This window comes from Haemorhous mexicanus, chromosome 2, assembly GCF_027477595.1.
Source record: "Haemorhous mexicanus isolate bHaeMex1 chromosome 2, bHaeMex1.pri, whole genome shotgun sequence".
Lineage (NCBI taxonomy): Eukaryota > Metazoa > Chordata > Aves > Passeriformes > Fringillidae > Haemorhous > Haemorhous mexicanus.
The window spans coordinates 51,327,627-51,339,043 of NC_082342.1; the positions used below are offsets into that span (position 1 = coordinate 51,327,627).

The 11,417-nt window shown below is 51.6% G+C and overlaps 1 protein-coding gene across 1 annotated transcript; it reads left to right on the forward strand.

Moving 5' to 3' along the window:
- The first annotated feature begins 860 nt into the window (after positions 1 to 860).
- Positions 861 to 2,054, forward strand: GSX1 (GS homeobox 1). Its single transcript, XM_059840370.1, has 2 exons — positions 861 to 1,248; positions 1,699 to 2,054. Exons 1-2 carry the CDS (start codon positions 861 to 863, stop codon positions 2,052 to 2,054), a joined length of 744 nt encoding a protein of 247 aa, XP_059696353.1.
- The last annotated feature ends 9,363 nt before the right edge of the window (positions 2,055 to 11,417 follow it).

Genomic DNA, 11,417 nt, shown 5'->3' on the forward strand with positions numbered 1-11,417 from the left:
CCGCTGGGACAGGTGTAAAGACACGCGGAATGTGCCGAGCGCTTCTTCTCCCTCTGCGGGAGCCGCCGGCACGGAGCGGTATCTGCGTGTCGGGTTTTCTGTACCCGCACCAGCGCAGCAGGGATGCTTGTGGCTCTCCGCACCCGTTAGCTGTGCCCGGGCGCACACGCCCACGCAGAGGCTCGGTGGATGTCCTTGCCCGTGGAGCACCGGCTGGCACATCTCTGCGGCCGGGGGCTTCGCCCGACGGCGGCGAGAGCGATAAGCGGAGGGTCCCGGACCCAGGCTGGGAACAAAGACGCGGGGCTGGGGAAGGCGGCGGGCCAGGCAGTGGGGACGAGACATCCCGGAGGAGAGGGGAGAGAGAGACGCCGTCGGCACCGGGGGGCCGACCTAGTGCCACAGGTGGGAAAGGCACCGGGGGGCTGGCAGGGAAGCTGCGCCGGCGGAGACCGCGGCTGCAGCCGGCAAAATAAACAAGTGGGAGCGGGCTGAAAGCTGGGCTGAAAGCGAAGGAGAGTGATAAAGAGAAAGAAAAGAATATTAAATCGCGAGAGAATGAGAAAATAACCCCGCCAAAGGGAGAGGAGGGGAGAGGCCGCCTGCTACGGCGTGGGTGGGGTCGACAAGAATAGAGTACATTATGCAGTTCATTTAGTTAACAAGGGAAATAATGAGGGAGCGTGCGGCGTGAATGCCAAGAGAAGAGCCACAGAAAGCCCATTGAGCGCCCGGCGCCGCCATCACATGGCGCGGGCGCTATTTAAAGCGGGCGGCGGGCGCCGTTCAGCACCACTCGGGCTGGCCAGCGGCGCCGGGCGGGCGCTGCGCGGGGCGCTGCGCGGGGGCTGCGCGGGGCAATGCCGCGCTCCTTCCTGGTGGACTCGCTGGTGCTGCGGGAGGCTGGCGAGAAGAAGGGGGAGGGCAGTCCTCCGCCGCCGCTCTTCCCCTACGCCGTGCACCCCTCACACCCGCTGCCTGGGCTGCCGGCAGGAGCCTGCCACGCTCGCAAGGCCGGGCTGCTCTGCGTCTGCCCGCTCTGTGTCACCGCCTCCCAGCTGCACCCGCCGCCGCCCGCTATCCCCCTCATCAAGGCTTCCTTCCCTCCCTTCGGCTCCCAGTACTGCCACTCGCCCCTGGCCCGCCAGCAGCACTCCGTCTCCGCCGTCAGCGTCGGGCACGCACCGGCGCTCTACCAGGGCGCCTACCCACTGCCCGACCCCCGGCAGTTCCACTGCATCTCCGTGGGTAAGGCGGGCAGGGGCGGCGAGCGGGGGGTGCATGCCTGCATGACAGCGGTGGGCGCTGCGGGGAGGTGATGGGGATCCCCGGGGACCCTGCCGAAGGCCCTGGGGAGGGGGGTGCCTGCCCAGCGCATGGAGGCTTGACGGGGAGTCCCGGCACCTCTCTCTGCCGGTGCCCCGGACGACGCGCTGGGGAAGCCCCCTGCTGCCCGCCAAGCCTCCGACCCGGCTGCGCGGACGGGGAGGGAGAGGCGGCCGCGGTACGCTTGTGGGCTCGGACTCCAGTCTGGCAGCAGCTTGCTGGGTCTCAGGCCCCCCGGGGACGAGGAAGAGCTGCGGCCCCGCAGGGTGGGCTGCAAGGAGGGCTCAGCAGGGAATGGCGAGTGCCCGACCTTGCGGGGTGGGCGGCGGAGGGTCCGGCCGGTCCTGACGGTGCGCCCCTCTCCTTTCCCAGACAGCACGTCCAGCCAGCTGCCCAGCAGCAAGCGGATGCGCACCGCATTCACCAGCACGCAGCTCCTGGAGCTGGAGAGGGAGTTCGCCTCTAACATGTACCTCTCCCGACTGCGGCGAATCGAGATCGCCACCTACCTGAACCTCTCCGAGAAGCAGGTGAAGATCTGGTTCCAGAACCGACGGGTCAAGCACAAGAAAGAAGGCAAAAGTAGCTCCCACCGGGGCGGGGGGGGCGGCCACAGCTGCAAATGCTCGTCCCTTTCCACCACTAAGTGCTCGGAGGACGACGAGGACTTGCGCATGTCTCCGTCCTCCTCGGGGAAGGACGACAGAGGTCTCGCAGTCACCCCCTAACCACCCGCACACCCACCTCGGCTCCGCAGGAACTGTGGCGAAAGCAGGGAAGGGAGTCTTGCCTGCCCCGGTGCTGACATGCAGCCGAAGGATTTTATACTGTTTTGTATAATTTGTGTAATTTACGAAGGACTTTCTCGCCTTTCTAGACCCCCGGCCCACGGGGACTGATGTCCCGGCACCCTGGTGTAAATAAACTCCTCCCTAGGACTCCAGGTGTCCTCCCATAGTGCTCTCTCACTTGTCTCCCCGCAGGCGCATCCCCGGGCCCGGGAAGCTCCTCGCAGACCTCCCCGCGCACCGAGAGGGGCGCAGAGTGCGCGGATGCTGAGCGGCACGGGCGGTGAGCCCGCCTGGAGGGATGCTGTCCCGGGCTCCCTCCCGTAACTCGGCGGTGCCCAAAGGCGGGCGGACAGACGGGGAGGGTTGAAGGCTGTTTGGGTTACTATCTTCCCCCGTTTTGGTTTTCTTTCCTATTTTTTTTTTCCTTTGCTAAATGTTTGTTTTGACTTCGTCATGCCGGGCGCACAACTGTGGTTGTACCGTTCCGTCCCACTCCCTCCCCGCGGGAGATATTTATTTATTTATTTATGTGCAGACAAACGATGATGGCGATGATAATAATGATTATGATAACAATAAAAGCTCGTTGGTGGTTTATTTCATTCTCTTCGCGTAGAAAGCAGCCACTCGGCGTCCGCGGGCGTGCGCTGGGAGCACCATCGCTCTCCAACCCTCTCCGCTGCAGCTCGGCACCGAGACCCGCCCGCTCCGGCGAGCGCAGATGACGGGAAGTCCTCCTTTCTCCGTGTCGAGCTGAAGGTACGGAGTGCATGGGACCCCCGCCTTCTGAGAGAACCCCTGGGGCTCTCTCGGTCCTCCCCCGCGAAGCTCAAGATCTGGCCGGGGAGAGGCTAGGTTGAGCACCTTTCATTGCCATCCCAGCCCCAAGCCTGCCCACGGCTGTAGGGCAATATGAACACCTGGCTGCCGCCGCGACTCGGCTCCTCCGTCCCGGTGTCCTCAGCCGCCAGATAGGAAGGACTATCCCAGCCTCCCGCTAACCCTCCGGGGCTGGGGCCGGGGCCGGGACCGACCCTGCTGGGGGTTACCGTGTCCCGCCAGCCCTGCTCCCGGCAGCGCTTTGCCGTTGTTTCCCTTTGCGCGGTAACTCGTCCCGGTGGCTAGCGGGGAACCCGTCGGAAGCAGCCGAGAGGTCCCGCAGCCCCGGGCGTGCCACAAGCGGTGGCGCGGGGCTGGACTGGCATCAATCTCCTCGGGTGCCTGACCCCCAGAGCCCGGAGCTCCGGCTGCCGTTCGTGCAGAGAAAAACCCCTTGTGCCGGGACTCCCTCTCCGTTCGGGCTCGCGGGGACCATCTTCAGTGGGTGCAGGGGCCGTTCCTGCACCCGCAGCCGATGCCTCGATTCTCCCCGCGAGGCCGTAGAGCTGCACCGCCTGGCACGGCGGGATTCATGCCCCGCGATCCAGGGAATGTGCTTGTGTCCCTCGGCTACCGTAAGTTCCTGCCTGTACCGGGATGGGACCCAGATTTCACCCCAGACCATGTCCAAAACATGCACCGGGAAGAGGCAGGGAGATGTCCCTCATGAGAAATCCCTGTGGAGAAGGTCAATGCTGCTGCACACACAGGCTGAAGTTGGTGTGGGAAGCTGTGGGTTTGAGATCCCCGGGCACCAGGGTAAAGGCAGAGCAGGTAAAAGTCCCACTGCTGGGAAAACATCAAGTCTTGTCAATAAAACAAACATGTCACCCTCCAGCCTTCCCAAGACACCTTGTAGAGCTGTGGGTCTGGGAGATCTATGGATCTGGCAGCTCCACCCCCTGGATGAGTGGAAAGTGTGACCCTGCAGCCCACAGCACACTGTGGACCTCTCAGGAAACTCAGGATGATGTGAAGTGGTGGGGAAGCATTAGACATGATAGTGCAGGACAGGCACAAGGCAGTACTCTCACCCTGCTGTGACTGGCCTGATTTGTGTTCCCTCGTCGGGAAGCTGCAAGGATTTGGTGACACTAGGTAGCTGCATTATCAAGATTGAGGCACATGGACAAATGTTCAGGCTCCTTAGTAGCCTTCCTTCACCCACTGACTCCTGGGACCCTTAGACCTCTTACCTCTTTGTCTTGGCTTCCTCCTCTGCTGGTTTGCCACATTACCCAGCTGAGATGGGGTAGCAGGGCAAGCTTGTAGTTACAACACCCCATGGGCAGCATCTTCCTGGCTCCTTTTCCCTTGACTGTTGGGGGTGAACTTGGCAGGTTTGAGACTAAAATCTGGCCTTGTTACAACAGTCAGTCAGTCTTGCCTGGTGCTTGGCCCCATAATGCTCCCTGCATGCCCGTTCTTCCCCAGTGGACCAGTTTCAACAGAAAAGACCCCTCAGAGGACCTTAATCTGCACAGCAGGGCCCTGTAGATTTTCCAACACTCACCTGCCATCCTGCTCATGTTTACCAGGCTTCTTTTGAAAAGTCATTGCAAAATAGAAGCAGAAAAAGCCTAATGTAGGTTTAGCAAGGAGTCTGGCATCCTCTTACAGTGCACTGGCACGGAAGTCAGGGGCACCCATAGAGGCACATGTGTGTGCCCCTCGTGCCTGTTCAGCAGCAAGGGTTTGAGCCAGTTGGCTGGCAGTGACATGCAAGGAACTCCAGCACTGAGTGTTTGAGTGCTGCTGCTGGAGTGGTATTTTGGTGGCGCTGAAGCTCTTAACATCCTTGTCTGCCAGCACATTCCCACCATGTCTTTGTTTCTTCACGCCACAAGCTCTGATGTACAAAATGTGCCTTCTCATACCCCTGTTTTGAGGCTGAGCAGAGGCAGATAGGGAGAGTTTCTTACTGCTGTGGTAGGGATGATGAGGCAGTGACACTGCCCACACAGAGCTTGCTCCTTGCTCACTGCGAAACCTGGGCAGCAGCATGCCTGGCAGACAAACAGTACCTTGTGGACAAACACATTTTGTCCTGAGGAACCAGAGCTAGTGGGATCCGAGGGAGCAGCTGCAAAACTTTATGGGTGTGCAGAATCAAGTTCACTATCACATCTTCACTGCAGGCACAGCAGCTGTGGGCTGCAAGAAAGAATCTTGTAGTGATGCTGGTGCACGCATTACAGAGAGTGTGGGCACACACGTGACTGCATCCTTTATGGACTGAGTTTGTCAGCCAGACAATTTGGAACAATCCTTAGCTCTAAAATGTACCTCATATATGTAAAGTAGCAAAGAGAATTCCCTCATATGGTATAATTTTGTCTGAACAGCAGTGGAGTATCACAATGGATGGCCCCAACAAGACAGTATTAATATTCTCCGATGCACGCTGGCCTCTGCTGCAGACCCTGTGTACCTTGCAAAGCCCAGTGGGGCTCTCAGTGCACTTGACAGTCATTATGCCACATCCACATGCAGAGATAATCCCTCCTTAGTTGGGCATTTTTCTAATTTAGTGAGAAATCATTACAGCAAATGCTCAGAGTGTCATTTTCAAGGACTCTGAGGTTGGGCAAATTAAAGTCATTTTGCTGTGGGAAGAGCGTGGGCACCTCTGCTAAAGCGAATGTCATAACATGCCAATTTTCAACTTTCTATCTCTAGCCATTTTGGCAGCAGGTTTCTGAAAGTTACTTAAGCATTTTAGCATCTAAAATGCCCAGTCTCACCTGATTCCAACAGGAAGCAGATTTATAAATGCATAAATTGTGTTTGAATATTATCCAGCATATACTTTTTTGATCATATTTCTGCCTTAAAGTTGACTTACTTCTGCCCTAGCACACAGAGGAGGGACTCTTTGGATGCTATGAAGGCTGTAAAGACTGTATCCCTGAGCAAAAGTGACTGTCCTGGCAGGGGAAGTAGGACAAAAGATTATGCTGGGCTCTCTTTTCCACACACTGGCATTGCAGAATTTTGGTGTCCTACACCCCATCCCATCACATACACAACCACTCTCTTTTCACGGACACAAAATGTGAACCTGATATGGATACCTGGGAAAAAAACCAAAGGTTTGGAATGAAGAACCTTTTCAACGTTAATTACCTGTGTACTTACATCCACTTAATATTAATTTGCATTGTTTGGCTTTTACATTAATGTGATTTTTATTTTTATCTCTCAACCTCATTTGGTTCCAGATAAAGGCTGCACCAAATAGGTTTACAGCTGAAAACATACATTGGTATTTTAAATGTTGTTGCTCTTAACCACAAAACCAGTATTATTAACTCAGGAATTCCATAATTTGGTTTATCTACAGTTAATGTATTTATGAAGTGCCAGCTCTGAGCTGGCCCCATGGATTTGGAATAGTGTTTGTGGTAAATGGACTTGCTGCTTTGGAATTGCATTACACTGTGGGTAACTGGGTGTTTTTCCATCACTCTTGTTTACTTAGAATGAACCTTATCTATTCATTTACTGCGATAACAAGAATTAATTTTTAATCCTTATGTTCCTGAGGGCAGCTCTGAAATTTGATTCTCTAAGGACAATATAATTTGGTCTATGAACGTGATTACTTTAAAATACAGGTGGGTGTTGAAAAAAGATCCTAAATCAAACAGTTTTGCATGATATTCCAAATGATTTGAAGACAGATACATCAACAGTATCTCTCTCTCAATTACATTAATTTTGAAAGTGTTTTTGCTATGAGCACAAAGTACTCATTTATCAGGATGTAATTATGCAAGATCAGGACATCTCCTAGGATACTGACACTGATGATGACAGCAAATGGCTGGGCCTGATGCTTAATATGGCTGTAGCTCTACAGGAATGGTGAGTAGTATACAGAGTCCTGGTGCTGGACAGCTGACTGCCCTGGAACTACTCTATATACTCTATTTTATATAACCCATATATATCCAGCATATATAAATAAAACCAAACTAACTTGCTAACTAGAAAAAGTTATTATCGTATCCAGGAAAAAGTCTTCATTGTTAAGTTTGCTATATCCCCTTTCTTATTCTGCTACAACCTTCTCTAACTTGCCCTCTGACTTGCCCTTTCCTCCTTGGCATTTTCTGTTGGGCTTGTTCCCAACAGAGAGCACCAGGAAAAGAGTACGTTTTTATCACATATTTGCTACCAGTCCATATAGACCAAATTGGAGAAAACACATCAATAGGATGTTAGCATGGACCGAAAACATGCCTTGGAGACAGCAACTCCTGTCAGATCTGTGTCTATTCTTTTCCTCAACCTCATGTTTCCAACTGTGAAAGCTGTTAGCATCAGCTACAGACTACAAATACATTATTTTATGCACTTTGCAGCTGGATGGGCAGTGGCTCCCATGCTTGAACGCAGGTGTGCAGTAGTATGTTAGATCTTGGGTGGGAGTATCTGGTCTGGATGGCTTCAGTCACTGCTCCAGAGGGGTCTGCACCTGAAAAGTCACTTCTGCCAGTCTGATGAGGATGTCAGGTACCCTGGTACATCTGAAATAGCACTAGGCACACATCCAGGCACCTCAAATGGTTCTCCACAAGTGAATTTACACCTGAAAGCATAAACACAGAAGACATAGCCAGATTGCCGGGGAGAATACATGGTAGCTGTGGCTGTGAATACACCTGGATTTAGTTTTATTTTAAAATATTTAAATATCGTGTGTGGGGGAATAACTGCTTGTACTTGACTGATCCTGGTCAGGGTAGACTACAAAAGTGTGCAATGCCTTGGATTACACCTTTTTTTTTTTTTTATGAACCCCCTTTTCAAGCAAGCCTCAGCTAAATACCAAAGAATAATAGATGATCCATACAGACCTGAAAAATGTGCAGGTGTTCAGGTGGTTTGTAATGTGCAAGGCAGAACAGAAGGATTAAGCATAATGTGGTAAAACATGAAGCACAGAATGGTAAAACACATGTACATTTGTTGTTTAAATTTTCTTTAAAGTCACAGTCTTTTTGCACTTGGTGTGATATAAACCCAGAGGAAATTCATGGGGATCAGTAACTGGGGAGAAAAGGCCTCCACAAGGCAGGTGATGCAAAGGAGATACATGGACTGAATGAGGCAGAGGCTGCTACCTGAGGAGTGACACAAATACACTCCTGGGAGCTGTCTAATTCAGACCTTCACATTAGACAGGGCTCCTTCAGACCAAAGTTGTCTCTTTGCTGGTGTTCTACTGGAGGTAGCCCAGAGATGCCTGATCTGTGAAGGCTATCCTGCTGAGCAAGCTGTCCACATCTGGTGTGGGTTGTCTCCTGAGTCTATCCCCATGGTCTCAGCTATGAACAGTGTACAGGATTGCAGATCAGTTATTACAGCAGACACAGAAATGTTAACATGACTCTCCATTAATTCTTTCCTCTAGAGAAAACCAGCTTTGATCTCTGAGTTGACCAGAGTCTGAGAGATTCACTGAATACCCAAGAGATACTTATCTTTGATGCCACCATGTCAACTCTGAGTTTTCTTTAGTGCCTGAACTGGGAGGACACCACACTGTCCTAGGGGGAAGGTAAATGAAAGCTAATGATATGGGAAACCCCTGTCCTTAGTTCCTGGCCATCAAAATGCTTTTTTGAGCATGACCAGTCCTGGGGCTAGATGTGCTATGGGCACAGAGGGAAGACAAGACAGCTGAAGTATTGCCAATGTCAAACCTGCTGGACCTCATGCCTTCTACCTAGATGCCTGTGACTGCAGTGAAACAGTTCTGATGGTGTCTGAGACCTGTCTGAGTCCTACCCTGGCCCCTTGCAGAGCTGACTTAATCTGTCACAACCCAGGTACAAGCTGCTCCAGCACATCAGGAACCTGTTCTGCTGTTGCATCACCTCCCAGGCTTTCAGCCTCCCCACCACTACCCTCTCATACTCCTGCCTACACTGACTGGTAAGATTTCCATCTTCCTAGCTGACTCCAGCTCCAGCTCTGCATACTTTTGGCCATTCACTACCATCAATCGCAATTCTTGCCCCAGTTTCTGTCTTGTCCCCAGGCCTCATCTTTTCAGACACATTTTGGGACTCTGTTTCACTCCCAGCCCTGCTTGCACAACTGTTGAAGCCAACACTCAGGTTGTCAGCAGTGGTGAGCAAGCAGAGGAACCACATCAGTTTATGCCAGGTGATACCTGGGTGCCTCATTCAACACCACAGGGGCTTCCCTGGACACGGTGTCCTGGCACAGCTCTCCATGCACCCTTCCAACTCACCAGCCATTCCCAGCCAACACACCCATCCTGGCCCTTCTGCAGTGCTGCCAGCTCACACAGCCGAGCTGGCCCCCTGACATTATTCACTTTTCTTCTACTAATCTAAGTTTTCTCACTTCCCTGTGTCTTTTTATTTTTCCTTCAGGCATTTCAGTCAATCACCTGTTTAAAGTTAAGCACATGCTTAAATACTCTGCCAAAATGAGTCCTGGATATTCTCAGTTGTTTTCCACCCTCTGCTGAATAATTAACCCCTCCCTCTTTCCCCAGAACATATGGGGGTCATGTATCCAGCTCTTATGTTTAATTTTGCACACAGTTTAGATTACACTTTGTATGAAACATGCTACCAAAAGTAAAGCTCCCTTCTCCTTTCTCTTCCTTTCTTTCTCTTTAGTTAAGCATACATGTAAAGAAACCTTTCAATGCATTTGCAGAGCCCTAATACAGTAGAGTGACACAAAGCATTCTGGATATTGCTATGCAAATTACATGCCAAGAATGTTTAGACTGTACCTTGAAGCAGTAAACAAGTTGATTGTCATGGTGTCATGGTAACTAGAGCTGGATCCGCTTCATACGAATGAGGTCCCAACCTTTGTTTTTATTTGGACTGCTAAAGCAACTCAGTGGTCCAAAGCTCATCACCCCCTCCATCCTCTGGAGAGTCAGAGATACAAGAAATGGACTCTTATCAGGACACCATTTAAAGAGAAACAATGAGCTACTCCGACACACAACTTCAGGTCACTGAGGATAATCAAGCATACACCAGTCTGAGTTGGGAGATGCTGTCAACACCACTGGAATTTACCATGTACTCTGGGCAGAGTTGCTGTCCCACTAGTGCAGTTATAACATGCAGAACTTAGATTTGGAGGTGATGAAAATTGTGCTTTTAAACTGGTGAATTGCTGCCCTCTCACAGAAGTATGGATACTGGAGAAGGCAGCAGGGCTCTTCTGTGAGCAGTCTCTCTGTGTGGGACTGTAGGATCAAGAACTTGGGCTGCTGGTCAGCACCTTGTATTGTTCACTTAATACATGATTTCTTGCCAAGCAGAGCAAGACAGCATTTCCCTGGTTTTGACTCAGCCATCCTTCCCTGGGTAGCAGGAAAGCTCTCTATCACCACAGAAGAATCACTAATGGCTTAGAGGTTACAGAGCTTTTTCCCTAACCCAAAAACTCAGGGTTCATACTCCAGGCTCTGATGAGCCACCTCATTTACCAAAATACACACCTGGAAATTGTTCATCCAAGGTGGGCCACAAGACTTGACTCCAAACTTCCTCTTTTACCTCTGCAAACAGAAAATGCTTTCCCAGACAAAGCCAACAACAAGGCAACACTGTCCTACAATACAAAATAAATGAATTAATTTCCTAGATGGCTGTGACGTTGTAAGTTTGAGACTAAAAATTCTCCTTACTCCACACACTCAAAAATGAACTTTTATTTTTTAAGAGTTGTGTGGCCAATTGTAACTGCCAGCTGATCTCATAGCATTAGAGAGAGGAGCTCTCCTTTTTGCCCTATTTATCACTGCTGATCTGGGCTTTAAGGGGAATCACAGGGCAGCTGAGCCAAACTGGCTCCAGCCACAGGGACAGACACAAAACCCAGCTTGCTGTCTGTCTCTGCTGGTTCTTCAGTCCCGCAGTTTCAAAGCACAGGGCACAGGATAGCCCTTCATATGACATGAAGGGTGTGAGCTCCTTGGCTCTGCACCAAACCTGTCTCACATTGCCTGAGGCCTTCCCTGCTGTATATTGGGCTCTTCTCTGCGCTTGTCTGGACTTGAGATGTCGCATCCTGATGTCCTGTCTCATCTCTTGTTACTTGAGGTGATCTGCAAAGACCTGTCTGAACCACTCAGGTGCAACTCCTAATTTATGGTATCAACATAAGGATGGCAATTGTCCCACCAGCTGCAGGACCTGCACAGAAGATGTTTTGCAGCTGTTTGAGCAGACTCCCTGTTCAGAGTCGGAGCAGAGGAGCAAGCCCTGAATGATAAGAGTTATCTCTTGCTGCAGGACTAATCCTGGTGAGGCTGGCTGAATCAGGCCCTGGAAACCATCACAACTGAGGCAGTCTAGAAAGACCAGCCCCAGTGCAGCTGGAGGCATTGTCCACACGAAGAGGGAAGCATAG